This window comes from Rhinichthys klamathensis, unplaced genomic scaffold, assembly GCF_029890125.1.
Source record: "Rhinichthys klamathensis goyatoka isolate OS25496 unplaced genomic scaffold, OSU_Roscu_1.1 h1tg000488l_1, whole genome shotgun sequence".
NCBI lineage: Eukaryota > Metazoa > Chordata > Actinopteri > Cypriniformes > Leuciscidae > Rhinichthys > Rhinichthys klamathensis.
The window spans coordinates 126,216-145,000 of NW_026606975.1; the positions used below are offsets into that span (position 1 = coordinate 126,216).

General features: G+C 37.6%; 1 protein-coding gene across 1 annotated transcript in view; it reads left to right on the forward strand.

The window, feature by feature from the left end:
- Nucleotides 1–18,785, forward strand: part of kif5ab (kinesin family member 5A, b) — a 76,019-nt gene that overhangs the window by 27,831 nt on the left and 29,403 nt on the right. Inside the window, exons 8-15 of the mRNA XM_056237577.1 lie at nt 3,970–4,094; nt 4,901–5,005; nt 8,250–8,398; nt 10,028–10,176; nt 11,341–11,492; nt 11,757–11,825; nt 16,422–16,628; nt 18,225–18,371. Coding sequence (XP_056093552.1) covers nt 3,970–4,094; nt 4,901–5,005; nt 8,250–8,398; nt 10,028–10,176; nt 11,341–11,492; nt 11,757–11,825; nt 16,422–16,628; nt 18,225–18,371 — 1,103 coding nt within the window. The remainder of the gene's footprint in view (nt 1–3,969; nt 4,095–4,900; nt 5,006–8,249; nt 8,399–10,027; nt 10,177–11,340; nt 11,493–11,756; nt 11,826–16,421; nt 16,629–18,224; nt 18,372–18,785) is intronic.

Sequence of the window (18,785 nt, forward strand, 5' to 3'; positions counted from 1 at the left end):
AAATGAAGGAAGTTTTCCAACCAATGGTTTGATAAAACTGTCTACAAATTTTGAAGCTGGCTCTGTAATAGATTCATTTCCACTAATTATAGGTCTCCCTGGCGGATTTTCAAGATTTTTATGTATTTTAGGGAGCATATAAAATGTAGGAATCCTAGGATTTTTACAGGAAAGAAAATCACATTCATTTTTTGAAATCCATCCCTCATCTTTAGCATGTGATAAAATATCAGTCAGTTCATTTGTCATTACTTCTATTGGATTGGATCTCAGGCACTGGTAGTACTCACGGTTTTGAAGTTGTCTCAAGGCTTCTTCAATATACTGATCTCTGCCCCATACAACAACAGCACCTCCCTTGTCCGCTCTTTTTATTACTAGCTCTTCATTATTAGAAATCCAGTTCAAAGCTTCTCCTTCTTCTTTTGAAAGATTATATTGTTTTCGTTTTTTTGAAGTGAAGATCTTGTCAATGTCATACATTACTTTTCACCGAATTTCACTTTTATTATGTTTTTTTTTTTTTCAGCACCAGCTGGGCCAGCAGCAGTAACTGATCCTGCGTCCAGTTGGGCTTTCTTTTCCGTTTTGGCGACTTCATAATCCACCGTCATTCAACTATTACATTACTTCAATAGGAGCAACATTTCCTTGCTTTAAGTTTATTTTTCTATTTAGGCTAATATGATGTCAATTAACCAAGCAAGTGTTAATGCAAGTGTCGTTTTTCATTATTAGGCAAGTGGCGGTTTTCATTGGGGTATTAAGCTACCTTGATTTAATTTAATTGAATTCACGACTTTTCTCTCTCTCTCTGCCTTTTTAGAATTACACTTCACTGGAGCCTGCACAAACATGTCATTATATATGCATTTTGATGACATTACTATTATTATTTTGTGTAGGACACAGACATATTTAGATGTCGTAATTCCATGATTTGTTGCGTCTGTGTTGTGTTCCGCATGATGGCCCTGTCATCTAACAACCAATCCCCGTGATCACTGCGAGGAAGCTCGTGCATGAGAAGTGACGTCATCCATAGCAACGATGACTCACTCTTAGTTTAGGAGTTGTCATTTTTCCTTACTAAGAGTCGGCCTGAAAGGCGTTGTGAATAGCTTTTAAGAGAAAACTCCTAGCTAAAATATTTTAGTGTGATTTAGAAGTACTCCTAATGGTAAGATAAAATTCTTTGTGAATACGGCCCCTGATTTTTCAAAACGATTTCATTTACACCTGGTCACATAAATGTGTTTTCGCAAAAAAAATCTTTAATTCCCGCGCTATATGCAGTTTTAACAGAGTTCACATCAGCGAAAGCAACAGAAACGAGCTGCATTTTATTGATCATTAGTTAAAATCAAAATCAAAGACTGGAATAAGAGAGAGCGGCAACAGCACTGGTAATATCATCTCGTTTCTTTACTTGTAATGATGATGATTGTGTGTTAAGCGTCTGCGACTTTTCGATAGTTTGCGCGTTGGCTTGATGAAGAGATGCTCATCTGCGGTGATGCGTGTCGCAGTAGCGTCGTCATATCTGACTATAACATGATATATAGCCTATAACACGCTCTCACATGTTTATTTTTTAGCATTTTTGGGAGGAGTAAAATTAACATATGTGGTTTCAACGACCAGATGCATTTACACTTGTCCAGTTTCGTCTGGAAAGCGTCCCAGATCTCCAAGTAGTGTGAGCGATCGGATTCAAATCCGTCTTGAATGCGTTTCGGAGGGCATTTACACCAGGGGCCGTATTCACAAAGAATTTTAAGGATAAAAGTAACTTCTAACTGGCGAATTTAGGAGCAACTCCTAAAAATAATGGGCGTGTCACTCCTAACTTTAGGACTCCTAATTTTTTTCACTAAGAGTAATTCACAAAGCATTTTAGCCCTAAAAGTAGCAGCTAAGTCTGGGACAGCTTAAAGGGGCCATATAATGCCATTTTTGTAATATGATTCTTTAGGGTCTAAATTAAAAGTTTGTAATATACTTTAATTAAAAATTCTCATTAGTATTGTAAGAAAACACTTATTTTACCTGGTCAAAAACAGCTCTGTTTTCAGCACGCCGTTTCAGTGCATGTGACTTTAAATGATAATGAGCTTTGCTGACTCCGCCTCTCTGTTCTGTGCGTACACCGTTTGTAACACAATGACCATAACGCGTTCTTCAGTATAAACGTGGGATTATGAATTATATTGAGAACGTCATACATAGAAAACATGCCGTAATGTACCCTGAGTGTAAACCTTAGACGCATTCATTGTGAAGCGTGCAGCTAGCGATTTGCAAAGATTAATATAAATATTAATATAAAGTTTAATAAAACGTTACACTCACTTCAGTTCTTCTAGAGGTTCAGCAGGAACACGAATATCTGGTACCGATCCTTTTTTCATGAGCAGCTTCTTAGCAAATCCAGCTTTATACTGACCCTCGTTTATAAAGCAGTCTGGTGTGTGAAATGATTCGCGCAAACATGAGAGCATTGACGTTGCTCGTGGGGAATATTCCCTTCGAAAACAAACTCAGCCACTGCGTCTTCAGCGGTTCGGATTCAGTAACATTAAAATGAATGTGTTCGTTATTACACCCAAGAACAGAACACCACAATCGCTTAGACGCCATTCTGCTCATAGACAGTGCTCCAGCACATCAACAATGACCGCGCCGGTCCGCGCAGACTATGATTGACAGCTGGCTCACGAGCGAGGGCGGGTCTGTGTTGAAACCCTTCTGTCAATCAACAATCGTGGGAGGGGCTTCCGAGCGTGTGACGTCACACGGTCGAACGGCTTGATTTGAGACAGGGGAAAACATATAAGGAGATTAAAACAAAAACACTGGATGGATTTTTATCATTATATGATGGTTGTGTACAGGCACTGCCAACACACATTTCAGTACAATCAACTTGCAAAAGTGCATGTACCATTATATGACCCCTTTAAAAGAAGTCGAGAGGACTCCTAACTCACTAAGACCGATTCACAAAGGATTGTAGCGCACACCACCACCTCTCGCAGTCGCCCGGGGTCCGCGACACAAGCGGGAACGCTGCATTGATCTGCAGACAAATCCTCTCCCATTCTCACGCTTAGTTTTGCGTGATATCCCAGTGCCGAATTTCCCTTTTATTATGTTTTTTTTTTTTTTCAGCACCAGCTGGGCCAGCAGCAGTAACTGATCCTGCGGCCAGTTGGGCGTTCTTTTCCGTTTTGGCGAGTTCATAATCCACCGTCATTCAACTATTACATTACTTCAATAGGAGCAACATTTCCTTCCTTTAAGTTTATTTTTCTATTTAGGCTAATATGATGTCAATTAACCAAGCAAGTGTTAATGCAAGTGTCGTTTTTTCATTATTAGGCAAGTGGCGGTTTTCATTAGGGTATAGGTTGGTTTAATTTAATTTAATTCACGACTTTTCTCTCTCTCTCTCTGCCTTTTTAGAATTACACTTCACTGGAGCCTGCACAAACATGTCATTATATATGCATTTCGATGACATTACTATTATTATTTTGTGTAGGACACAGACATATTTAGATGTGGTAATTCCATGATTTGTTGCGTCTGTGTTATGCTCCGCATGATGGCCCTGTCATCTAACAACCAATCACCGTGATCACTGCGAGGAAGCTCGTGCATGAGAAGTGACGTCATCCATAGCAACGAAGACTCACTAGTTTAGGAGTTGTCATTTTTCCTTACTAAGAGTAGGTCTGAAAGGCGCTCTGAATAACTTTTAAGAGAAAACACCTAGCTAAAATATTTTAGTGCGATTTAGGAGTACTCCTAGTGGTAAGATAAAATTCTTTGTGAATACGGCCCCTGATCTCTTCACGATCGATAGCTATCCGATCACAGAAAACCCATGAAGTGTCCAGGTGTGAACAGCCCCTGAGTGAACAATGAAGACATGTTGTTCGTGACTGGTGTGATGTTGTGTGTCAGATATGAATGAACACAGTTCCAGGAGTCACAGCATATTCCTCATCAGCATCAAACAGGAGCACGTGGAGACGGAGCAGAAACTCTGTGGGAAACTCTACCTGGTGGATCTGGCCGGCAGCGAGAAGGTGCTTTGGGTGGAAACTTTGACGTCCTTCAGCCTCACGAGAGTGAAATATATCTCATTAATGTCTCAAACGTTCCTCCTAGAGTGAGGTTACATGGAGAAAAAGATTGGGTTAATCCCGCATGTGTCTCTCTGCTAGAGTTTCAGAAGAGATCTCAACGTGAACTCAATCATTTCTCATCAAATAATCTGAGCTTTTACTGGACAACTAGTGAGTCCTGAGAACGTTTAGGAGAAACATCTGAGAACACTGTTTTTCAATTAAAAAAAGTGCAATACACTGTTTATACTTGCACTTGTTTAACATGCACTGAAAAAATCTGGTTTTCACTTAGAAAATTCCTAGTAAATTTCACAATTAATCACAAAGAAAACGACAAGTAACACATTGAATTAAACATGACATTTTGATGTAGAACGACTGAAAGTATTTTTTTTTTTGTAAAACATACTCCAATAATCTTTGAAAAGTCATTTTTTAGTGTATTATTCCCTTATTCAAATTCTCTTGAATAATACATTTTTTTAAACAGGCCTCTTCTGCTCATCAAGGCTGCATTTTTTTAAATCAAAAATACAGTAAAAATTGTATTCTATTATGATTTCTATGTGAATATACAGTAAAGTGTAATTTATTCCTGTGATCAAAGCTGAATTTTCAGCATCATTACTCCAGTCTTCAGTGTCACATGATCCTTCAGAAATCACTCTAATATGATGATCAAGAAACATTTATGATTATTATCAGTGTTGAAAACAGTTATCATACTGACCCCAGACATTTGAAGTCTAGTGTTATTTTTCCAGGTGAGTAAGACGGGAGCGGAGGGATCGGTCCTGGATGAAGCCAAGAACATCAACAAGTCTCTGTCAGCGCTGGGAAACGTCATCTCAGCTCTGGCCGAAGGCACCGTGAGTCACACACCTGCATATTACACCAATGCCTTCAGACTAACAGATCGATAGCCTTAAAAGATGCATTTTATATTGGATAGATGCACTTTTATGATGGATAGATGCACTTTTATGATGGATAGATGCACTTTTATGATGGATAGATGCACTTTTATGATGGACAGATGCACTTTTATGATGGATAGATGCACTTTTATGATGGACAGATGCACTTTTATGATGGACAGATGCACTTTTATGATGGACAGATGCACTTTTATCATGGACAGATGCACTTTTATGATGGATAGATGCACTTTTATGATGGAAAGATGCACTTTTATCATGGACAGATGCACTTTTATCATGGACAGATGCACTTTTATCATGGATAGATGCACTTTTATGATGGATAGATGCACTTTTATGATGGAAAGATGCACTTTTATGATGGATAGATGCACTTTTATGATGGATAGATGCACTTTTATCATGGACAGATGCACTTTTATGATGGATAGATGCACTTTTATCATGGAAAGATGCACTTTTATGATGGATAGATGCACTTTTATGATGGAAAGATGCACTTTTATGATGGATAGATGCACTTTTAAGATGGATAGATGCACTTTTATGATGGATAGATGCACTTTAATGATGGACAGATGCACTTTTATGATGGACAGATGCACTTTTATGATGGATAGATGTACTTTTATGATGGATAGATGCACTTTTATAATGAATAGATGCACTTTTATCATGGATAGATGCACTTTTATGATGGATAGATGCACTTTTATAATGGATAGATGCACTTTTATGATGGAAAGATGCACTTTTATGATGGATAGATGCACTTTTATGATGGATAGATGCACTTTTATCATGGATAGATGCACTTTTATGATGGATAGATGCACTTTTATCATGGAAAGATGCACTTTTATGATGGATAGATGCACTTTTATGATGGATAGATGCACTTTTATCATGGATAGATGCACTTTTATGATGGATAGATGCACTTTTATGATGGAAAGATGCACTTTTATGATGGATAGATGCACTTTTAAGATGGATAGATGCACTTTTATGATGGATAGATGCACTTTTATGATGGACAGATGCACTTTTATGATGGATAGATGCACTTTTATGATGGATAGATGCACTTTTATAATGAATAGATGCACTTTTATGATGGACAGATGCACTTTTATGATGGACAGATGCACTTTTATGCACTTTTATGATGGACAGATGCACTTTTATGATGGACAGATGCACTTTTATGATGGATAGATGCACTTTTATGATGGACAGATGCACTTTTATGATGGATAGATGCACTTTTATGATGGACAGATGCACTTTTATCATGGATAGATGCACTTTTATGATGGACAGATGCACTTTTATGATGGATAGATGCACTTTTATGATGGACAGATGCACTTTTATGATGGATAGATGCACTTTTATGATGGAAAGATGCCCTTTTATCATGGACAGATGCACTTTTATCATGGATAGATGCACTTTTATGATGGATAGATGCACTTTTATAATGGATAGATGCACTTTTATGATGGATAGATGCACTTTTATGATGGATAGATGCACTTTTATCATGGATAGATGCACTTTTATGATGGATAGATGCACTTTTATGATGGATAGATGCACTTTTATCATGGATAGATGCACTTTTATGATGGATAGATGCACTTTTATCATGGAAAGATGCACTTTTATCATGGATAGATGCACTTTTATGATGGACAGATGCACTTTTATCATGGATAGATGCACTTTTATGATGGATAGATGCACTTTTATCATGGATAGATACACTTTTATGATGGAAAGATGCACTTTTATGATGGATAGATGCACTTTTAAGATGGATAGATGCACTTTTATGATGGACAGATGCACTTTTATCATGGATAGATGCACTTTTATGATGGAAAGATGCACTTTTATGATGGATAGATGCACTTTTATGATGGACAGATGCACTTTTATGATGGATAGATGCACTTTTATGATGGATAGATGCACTTTTATAATGGATAGATGCACTTTTATGATGGATAGATGCACTTTTATGATGGATAGATGCACTTTTATGATGGACAGATGCACTATTATGATGGACAGATGCACTTTTATAATGGATAGATGCACTTTTATGATGGATAGATGCACTTTTATAATGGATAGATGCACTTTTATGATGGATAGATGCACTTTTATGATGGATAGATGCACTTTTTTGGACTTCAAAACAGAAACAGCCATTCACTGCCATTATAAAGCTTGGAAGAGCCAGGACATTTTTTAATATAACTAAGATTGTATTCGTCTGAAAGAAGAAAGTCATATACACCTAGGATGACTTGAGAGTGAGTAAATCATGGGCTAATTTTCATTTTTGGGTGAACTATCCCTTTAAAGGGGACATATCATGAAAATCTGACTTTTCCCGTGTTTAAGTGCTATAATCGGGTGCTTCTACCAACCAAAACGTGAAAAGTGAAACGCAGTAACTTTGTTCTGCTGAGCCTTTCTCTGAGAGCATGTCAAAAAACAAGCCAATCAGATTTCGCTCCTTCTGCCGTATGAAGAGGATCTTATTATAATATTCCAGGCCCTTAATCTGCACGTTTACACACACCAGCGACATTGGGTTCGGCGAGCGCCAACAGAGACCAGTTCTAACGCACTGGAGAAGATCCAGCAAAGCATGCCATCTCTCGCTCAGGCTTCATCTTTGTGGTATTTTGACCAGAACATGTCACCGCTGTCTTATAAACACCTCAGGAACTGTGTCAATGTGTGTAAGAGTTAAACATGATGATGAGATGAACTCCACACAACGACGACAGAAATGTCTCCACTAACATTCATAAACGTGTAAAAGTGAAGCTCTCCCTGAGTCTCTCCGTAAGGCTGCACTCGCTACTGGTTATTTCTGGGATTTTGTATGAGTGATTATTCACGTGTTTTGTTATTGCCGGAGTCTCTGAAGCTTGTGTAAAGTATCCGCCCTCTCCTGAACGGGACACACACACACAAAACGGCATATTTTTGCTCACACCCAAAAAAGGGGACATTTGACATCTGATCTGGGGGGTATTTTGAGCTGAAATTTCACAGACACACCACAGATTTATATTACATCTTGTGAAAAGGGGCATAATATCTCACCTTTAACCCATTTAAACTCGGTAAGTTCTCTCTGTCGGTGCAGAAGACTCATGTGCCGTACCGGGACAGTAAGATGACGCGGATCCTTCAGGATTCTCTGGGCGGAAACTGCAGAACCACCATGTTCATCTGCTGCTCACCTTCAGCCTTCAACGACGCCGAGACCAAATCCACCCTGATGTTCGGACAACGGTAACACACACTCTAAAAACAACCCAATGTTGGGTTGTTTTCAACCCAAGGGCTGGGTTAATATAGGACAGAACACATGTTGGGTTCATTTTACCCAGCAATTGGGTTGTTTTATTTAAAGGCACACTGTGGAATTTTTGGCCACTAGGGTGCGCTCGACCTGTAATTTTCACGTCTAGTGCCCCTAGAGGCCACAAGCGCCACAGCATTGTCGCAAAAGTCAACAAACAGTCAACCGGTCAACCTCCAGTGTCTTTATGTGTGTGCAGACGGCATTTGATTTGTATGTTGGAGAAAGTTAATCGATTCACTACTGACCAAAATAATAATATAAATATAAGATTAATAATATAAATCCTATAAAGAAAACAAATTGAATAAAAGTAGCATAAGCAGAAAACAATGTCTGATCAGGTAAGTCGCATTGACAAGGGTTGCCCAATCCTGCTCCTGCCGATCGTCTGTCCTGCACAGTTCATCTCCAACCCTAATCAAACACACCTGAAGCAAACAATTAACGTCTTCAGGATCTCTTTGCAATGGGTTGGAGATGAAATCGAGTAGTCGGGAAATCGTGTAACAAAACTGATATAACTCACTACATATTTCCGTTATTTGTAGTCTTCAGTTTGTTTTTCCTTTTACACAAATACAAACATATATGAGCTGAAAGGAAAAAAAAAACATTTACATTTGTATACGGCAGTATGTTGTGACTTATATCAGTTTTGTTACACGAATTCGCAGTAAATATTACATTATATATACACTTTTATGCCGATGTTTATTTTAAACTCTCCCTTTTTCTTTTTTTGGTCTCCTCTGACAAAATCTTTGCTTTCTTCCGAGTAGCTGTTGATTCAGTCATGACGACAACATACAGACGCCGGCAATCAAACGCGAGTTGAGCTCTCACGTTAGAATTTGAGGAAGTTTGGGTGGTGGGGGAAGTGACGTATGCCGTAAAGCGGTCGAATTTTGTAGTTCTTTTTGTGCTCGGGTTCCTACCCGAAACCCGAAGTTACATAGTGCCAGTAAAAGCGATACAGACACCTTCAGGCTTCGGCAGACGTGTCATTCAACCTATTGTAAGTCGATGTACCATCTCAATGGGTTTTGGTAATATATTATAAAGGTTGAAAAGTTCCACAGTGTGCCTTTAACCCAGCATAATGGGTTGATTTAACCCAGCATATTGGGTTGATTCATTTTTACTATAGTTGTAGCTTTTTTTTTTTTTTTTACTTCATACATGAATTAATGTTTTTGGTTTGACTCGAATCGACGATGGGTTGATACCCCTGCATGTTGCTTTGGATAAAATTAAACTATATATACACAGAACAATAACGAATTTGTAGATACAAAAAATACCAATTTGACGGAGCTGCACTGCTCTCTCCTCAAGAGGTCGCAAAAAGCCTGCGATAAATAACTCAACCCCTGGGTTGTTATATCTGACCCAGGATTTGGGTAACACAAAAACTACCTAAACATTTGGTTGTTACTTCTGACCCAGGATCTGGGTTACACAAAAACTACCCAAACACTGAAAAAATAACCCAAAAAATTGGGTTGAAAAAAATAACCCAAGATTTTTTAGAGTGACACTCACTCCATCTCTCTCAGCGCAAAGACCATCAGGAACACGGCGTCGGTGAACCTGGAGCTGACAGCAGAACAGTGGAAGAGGAAATATGAGAAAGAGAAGGAGAAGAACAAGAACCTGAAGGAGAACATCCAGAGGCTGGAGGCGGAGCTTAACCGCGGGCGTGACGGTGAGAACACACACACACACACACCCCTGATTTCTCTACGAGACCGTGATTGATTTGGACTGGTGACATGGTGGTAGATTCATCAGACATATTTATCATAGTAATGCATGGGGTTTGATAAAATCATAGTTTTAAAATAAGTAAAAATAATTGTAAAAAAATATATTGAAAAAGTTTATTTATTTTATAATATATTGATATATTTACAATACTGGCATGACTAAATATATATTACCCTTTAAAAAGTTGTCCGTTTATTATAGTACATTTTGTAGCAAAAAAATAAATGCAGACATGCACCATGGTAAAATCAGTTTTAAATAAATAAATTAAAACGTTTTTGATCATAGATATATTGTAATAAAATAAAATTAATTAATTGTACATTTAATGTGGTAAAATCAGTTTTAAATATTAAAAAATATATATTAAATTGTTTTTATTTAAATATTTTGATCATATTGATTTATTTTAAAATAATTGTAATATAAATAAGTAAAAAATAATAATTTATTTTAATTGAATTAAACTAAATTAATTAATTTTAATAGATAAAACAAAGATTATTGAAGCATTGTTTACATGCAAATAGCTATTTCATTTTTTACTTCAAAATTTCATGTTTAATTTAATGTGTTACTTGCTGTTTCTTTGTTATTATTTACTAGCAATTTCTGAGTAAAAATCGTTTTAAAGTAAATCAATATTTACAATATTTACAATATTTTTTTCAGTCTACTGCACAATAGTATTGTCAAAGCTTTTTATGCTTACTTTGTAATTATTTTAAATAAGATACAGCAATTATATTTTGTATTTTGGACATTTACCACGGTAGCCTTGGAACCATAGTAGTATGGTAGTAGCATTCTAGAAGTATCATGTAAATACCTGACATTCATTCTCTTTAGATAAAAGCATCTGCTAAATAAATAAATGTAAACCTGTATATTTCAAAGTACTATACTATGTACCATGGTAACACCTGCCATAGAAATACTGTGGCTTTTAGACCACTTACACAAAAAGTACTAAAAAGTACCTATGTACTTCCACATTTGAAGTACTGTAAGGGTTACTAAAGTAAAACTGTAGTAAAATGACAGAATTCTGTAAACGTATTATATTTGACTGTAGTACGAGTAAATAATGATTGTGCGTCAGGGGAGTGTGTGTCAGCGCTGGATCTCATGGCTGAGGAGTCTGATGTCAGTGAAGACAACCAGAGCATCAGTGTGTGTGTGTTAATCCCAGAGGAACACAAGCTCAAATATGAGGAAGAGATAAGCAAACTCTACAAACAACTGGACGACAAGGTGTGAGCAGAACACACATACACACTCACAGACACAAACACACAAACACAAAAACATACAAACTCACCAACAAACACTCACAGACACACAAACTCAGACAAACAAAAATACACTCACAGACACACAAACAAAAACACTAACACACAGACACACAAACTCAAAAAACACAAACTGAAACTCACAGAGACACAAACTCACATAGCCTGTAGTCAATGCATGGAAAAATTAGCTTTCTGATTGATTTTTTCTCTCTCTCTCTGACAGGATGATGAGATTAATTTACAGTGTCAGCTGGTGGAAAAACTGAAGGAGCAAATGCTGGATCAAGAAGAGGTTAAAGACATTTGCTGAATTCCAAATAGCTATTCCTGTCACATCGTTATATGGCAAAAATAGAGCAGTATTCAGCCACTGCGTGCACTGGAATATTATACTGCATTCTGTACATAATATACTGCATATTGTGGTTACACTTTATTTAGATGGTTCAAACATTCAATGGTTCAACATTCAAAAGTAACGATCAGAGAACATTCAAAAGTAACGATCAGAGAACATTCTAAAGTAACGATCAGAGAACATTCTAAAGTAACGATCAGAGAACATTCTAAAGTAACGATCAGAGAAGATTCTAAAGTAACGATCAGAGAACATTCAAAAGTAACGATCAGAGAACATTCAAAAGTAACGATCAGAGAACATTCAAAAGTAACGATCAGAGAACATTCAAAAGTAACGATCAGAGAACATTCAAAAGTAACGATCAGAGAACATTCTAAAGTAACGATCAGTGAACATTCTAAAGTAACGATCAGAGAACATTCTAAAGTAACGATCAGAGAACATTCAAAAGTAACGATCAGAGAACATTCTAAAGTAACGATCAGTGAACATTCAAAAGTAACGATCAGAGAACATTCTAAAGTAACGATCAGAGAACATTCTAAAGTAACGATCAGAGAACATTCTAAAGTAACGATCAGAGAAGATTCTAAAGTAACGATCAGAGAACATTCAAAAGTAACGATCAGAGAACATTCAAAAGTAACGATCAGAGAACATTCAAAAGTAGCGATCAGAGAACATTCTAAAGTAACGATCAGAGAACATTCTAAAGTAACGATCAGAGAAGATTCTAAAGTAACGATCAGAGAACATTCAAAAGTAACGATCAGAGAACATTCAAAAGTAACGATCAGAGAACATTCTAAAGTAACGATCAGAGAACATTCAAAAGTAGCGATCAGAGAACATTCTAAAGTAACGATCAGAGAACATTCTAAAGTAACGATCAGAGAACATTCTAAAGTAACGATCAGAGAACATTCAAAAGTAACGATCAGAGAACATTCAAAAGTAACAATCAGAGAACATTCAAAAGTAACAATCAGAGAACATTCTAAAGTAACGATCAGAGAACATTCAAAAGTAACAATCAGAGAACATTCAAAAGTAACAATCAGAGAACATTCTAAAGTAACGATCAGAGAACATTCTAAAGTAACGATCAGAGAACATTCTAAAGTAACGATCAGAGAACATTCTAAAGTAACGATCAGAGAACACTCTAAAGTAACGATCAGAGAACACTCTAAAGTAACGATCAGAGAACATTCAAAAGTAACGATCAGAGAACATTCTAAAGTAACGATCAGAGAACATTCTAAAGTAACGATCAGAGAACATTCTAAAGTAACGATCAGAGAACATTCAAAAGTAACAATCAGAGAACATTCAAAAGTAACAATCAGAGAACATTCTAAAGTAACGATCAGAGAACATTCTAAAGTAACGATCAGAGAACATTCTAAAGTAACGATCAGAGAACATTCAAAAGTAACGATCAGAGAACATTCAAAAGTAACAATCAGAGAACATTCAAAAGTAACAATCAGAGAACATTCAAAAGTAACGATCAGAGAACATTCTAAAGTAACGATCAGAGAACATTCTAAAGTAACGATCAGAGAACATTCTAAAGTAACGATCAGAGAACATTCTAAAGTAGCGATCAGAGAACATTCTAAAGTAACGATCAGAGAACATTCTAAAGTAACGATCAGAGAAGATTCTAAAGTAACGATCAGAGAACATTCAAAAGTAACGATCAGAGAACATTCAAAAGTAACGATCAGAGAACATTCTAAAGTAACGATCAGAGAACATTCAAAAGTAGCGATCAGAGAACATTCTAAAGTAACGATCAGAGAACATTCTAAAGTAACGATCAGAGAACATTCTAAAGTAACGATCAGAGAACATTCAAAAGTAACGATCAGAGAACATTCAAAAGTAACAATCAGAGAACATTCAAAAGTAACAATCAGAGAACATTCTAAAGTAACGATCAGAGAACATTCAAAAGTAACAATCAGAGAACATTCAAAAGTAACAATCAGAGAACATTCTAAAGTAACGATCAGAGAACATTCTAAAGTAACGATCAGAGAACATTCTAAAGTAACGATCAGAGAACATTCTAAAGTAACGATCAGAGAACACTCTAAAGTAACGATCAGAGAACACTCTAAAGTAACGATCAGAGAACATTCAAAAGTAACGATCAGAGAACATTCTAAAGTAACGATCAGAGAACATTCTAAAGTAACGATCAGAGAACATTCAAAAGTAACGATCAGAGAACATTCAAAAGTAACAATCAGAGAACATTCAAAAGTAACAATCAGAGAACATTCTAAAGTAACGATCAGAGAACATTCAAAAGTAACAATCAGAGAACATTCAAAAGTAACAATCAGAGAACATTCTAAAGTAACGATCAGAGAACATTCTAAAGTAACGATCAGAGAACATTCTAAAGTAACGATCAGAGAACATTCTAAAGTAGCGATCAGAGAACATTCTAAAGTAACGATCAGAGAACATTCTAAAGTAACGATCAGAGAACATTCTAAAGTAACGATCAGAGAACATTCTAAAGTAACGATCAGAGAACATTCTAAAGTAACGATCAGAGAACATTCTAAAGTAACGATCAGAGAACATTCTAAAGTAACGATCAGTGAACATTCAAAAGTAACGATCAGTGAACATTCTAAAGTAACGATCAGAGAACATTCAAAAGTAACGATCAGAGAACATTCTAAAGTAACGATCAGAGAACATTCTAAAGTAACGATCAGAGAACATTCTAAAGTAACGATCAGTGAACATTCAAAAGTAACGATCAGTGAACATTCTAAAGTAACGATCAGAGAACATTCTAAAGTAACGATCAGAGAACATTCTAAAGTAACGATCAGAGAACATTCAAAAGTAACGATCAGAGAACATTCTAAAGTAACGATCAGAGAACATTCTAAAGTAACGATCAGAGAACATTCAAAAGTAACGATCAGAGAACATTCTAAAGTAACGATCAGAGAACATTCTAAAGTAACGATCAGAGAACATTCTAAAGTAACGATCAGAGAACACTCTAAAGTAACGATCAGAGAACATTCTAAAGTAACGATCAGTGAACATTCTAAAGTAACGATCAGAGAACATTCAAAAGTAACGATCAGAGAACATTCTAAAGTAACGATCAGAGAACACTCTAAAGTAACGATCAGAGAACATTCTAAAGTAACGATCAGAGAACATTCTAAAGTAACGATCAGAGAACATTCTAAAGTAACGATCAGAGAACACTCTAAAGTAACGATCAGAGAACATTCTAAAGTAACGATCAGAGAACACTCTAAAGTAACGATCAGAGAACATTCAAAAGTAACGATCAGAGAACATTCTAAAGTAACGATCAGTGAACATTCAAAAGTAACGATCAGTGAACATTCTAAAGTAACAATCAGAGAATATTCTAAAGTAACGATCAGAGAACATTCTAAAGTAACGATCAGTGAACATTCTAAAGTAACGATCAGAGAACATTCTAAAGTAACGATCAGAGAAGATTCTAAAGTAACGATCAGTGAACATTCAAAAGTAACGATCAGAGAAGATTCTAAAGTAACGATCAGTGAACATTCAAAAGTAACGATCAGAGAACATTCTAAAGTAACGATCAGAGAAGATTCTAAAGTAACGATCAGAGAACACTCTAAAGTAACGATCAGAGAACATTCTAAAGTAACGATCAGAGAAGATTCTAAAGTAACGATCAGTGAACATTCAAAAGTAACGATCAGAGAACATTCTAAAGTAACGATCAGTGAACATTCAAAAGTAACGATCAGTGAACATTCTAAAGTAACGATCAGAGAACATTCTAAAGTAACGATCAGAGAACATTCTAAAGTAACGATCAGAGAAGATTCTAAAGTAACGATCAGTGAACATTCAAAAGTAACGATCAGAGAACATTCTAAAGTAACGATCAGTGAACATTCAAAAGTAACGATCAGAGAATATTCTAAAGTAACGATCAGAGAACATTCTAAAGTAACGATCAGTGAACATTCTAAAGTAACGATCAGAGAACATTCTAAAGTAACGATCAGAGAAGATTCTAAAGTAACGATCAGTGAACATTCAAAAGTAACGATCAGTGAACATTCAAAAGTAACGATCAGAGAACACTCTAAAGTAACGATCAGAGAACATTCAAAAGTAACGATCAGAGAACATTGCTAACAATTTTTTTTTTTTTGCTAGAGCAGAACGAGCGTTCTATTAATGTTACTGGAAGAACCTTGCCAGAACATTTACCTTTATGCATTTTGGCAGAACGTTATCCAAAGCTCTGAGAACGTTCCCTGTTAGCCGAGCTGGGATATTCCCAAAATCCCCACTGCATAAAGCTGTAAATCATAAAGATAAAACAGCATTGAGGATGATTTCAGTCTTGTGTAAAATAGGTCAGCAGAAAAAACTCTCTGTTCTTGCTGTGTGTGTGTGTGTGTGTGTGTTTGCGTGTGTGTGTGTGTGTGTGTGTGTGTGTGTGTGTGTGTGTGTGTGTGTGTGCAGCTGCTGGCCTCGTCGCGCGGGGACCGTGAGCGTGTGCAGTGTGAGTTGACCCGACTGCAGGCTGAGAGTGAGAGTGCGAAGGCCGAGGTGAAGGAGGTTCTGCAGGCGCTGGAGGAACTCGCTCTGAACTACGACATGAAGAGTCAGGAGAACGAAGACACGAGCGCTCAGAACCGACGACTGACCGAGGAGCTGTCGCACAAAACCGTACGGCAAACACAATCTCTTAAAACTAATCTCTTAAGGCCCGTTCACAGTAAGAACAATAACTATATTAGTGTCAAGTCACCTTCATTTAGATATCGCTGATAACAGGAGATTACAGTAGCAGAGATAGTTTAGGCTTTACAGCAGTTCAGAATAAAGTTATTGTCCAGCTAAAGATCATTAGTTATTAACTCAGGGGCCGCTAACACGACACCGTTTAACTGAGAACAGTGTTCTGGACGTTTATCTGCACACAACAGCGGTTGGTGCTCGAGAACACAAACTTTGAAACAAAGTACAAGGTACAAGTTTGAAAAACATTATCATCTCTGTGTAAACGCCAAAAACGTGAATCTGTGAAAACGCTGAGGCGTGGACATGCATCACGTGTTTAGATATGCGCGTTTGAATATATGTGTGCGCAGGCGTGTAGTCTTTCATTACATCATCAAATTACTTTACATTATTTCTGGCCTGTTTCACACACTAACCCGACCCCTAAACTTACCCATCACACACACACACACACACACACACACACACTAACCCAACCCCTAAACTTACCCATCACACACACACACACACACACACACACTAACCCGACCCCTAAACTTACCCATCACACACACACACACTAACCCAACCCCTAAACTTACTCATCACACACACACACACTAACCCGACCCCTAAACTTACCCATCACACACACACACACACACACACACACACACTAACCCAACCCCTAAACTTACCCATCACACACACACACACACACACTAACCCAACCCCTAAACTTACCCATCACACACACACACACACACTAACCCGACCCCTAAACTTACCCATCACACACACACACACTAACCCAACCCCTAAACTTACCCATCACACACACACACACACACTAACCCGACCCCTAAACTTACCCATCACACACACACACACACACTAACCCGACCCCTAAACTTACCCATCACACACACACACACACACTAACCCAACCCCTAAACTTACCCATCACACACACACACACACACTAACCCGACCCCTAAACCTAACCATCACACACACACACACACACACACACACACACTCTAACCCTAAACACTTACCCATCACATACACACACACACACACACACACACACACACACACACACACACACACACTAACCCGACCCCTAAACTTACCCATCACACACACACACACACACACTAACCCTACTCCTAAACTTACCCATCACACACACTAACCCTACTCCTAAACCTACCCATCACACACACACACACGTACACACACACACACACACACACACACTAACCCGACCCCTAAACTTACCCATCACACACACACACACACACACACACACACACACACACACACACACACACTAACCCTACCCCTAACCCTACACATTTTCAAAAAACATCACTTAGTATGATTTATCATCTTGTTTCCGGCCCACAGTGACACGAGTCCCCATGAGTGTGTGTGCATTCAGGTTTAAGTCCCCACCGTGATAGAAAAACATGTACACACACACACACACACAGTGAATGTTTATATTCCGGATGTAATTCTCTGTCTTCCTCTCAGTCGGATCTCATGTGTTTGGAGGCGGAGTTTTCCCGGCTACAGGAAGTGAACGCCCAGCACAGGAAACGCATCACTGAGGTGATGAACACCCTCATGAAGGATCTCAACGACTTCAGCTCCATACTGGGAGACGGTGACCTCAGACTGGTGAGCGAGTGTGTGAACCTAACGCATGAGCTTTTCAGAGTTAAAGGTGCAGTGTGTAAGTTTTAGCGGCATCTAGTGGTGAGGTTGTGAACTGCACCCAACTGAAGTTGGTGGCCGACAGGAAGTGATGTCATCCTCTGAGACTGCAGAGAGTAGCCGGTTAAACAATGAGGTTTCTTTACAAAGATACATTAAGAAATTAGGTTTACTTAGTAACTTAGTAAACGATGTTATTGCGAATATTATTGTAACTTGTTCATCATTGTGTCAGTGTTTTACTCGCTGACTTTAGCAGCTTCTTATCATGAAGAACAACACAGTGACGAAACGCGTTTGTCCGCTCAGGGCCACCGTAGAAACATGTGGATGTGTGTGTGTAGAGAGAAACGCCTCATTCTAAGCTAATAAAAACAT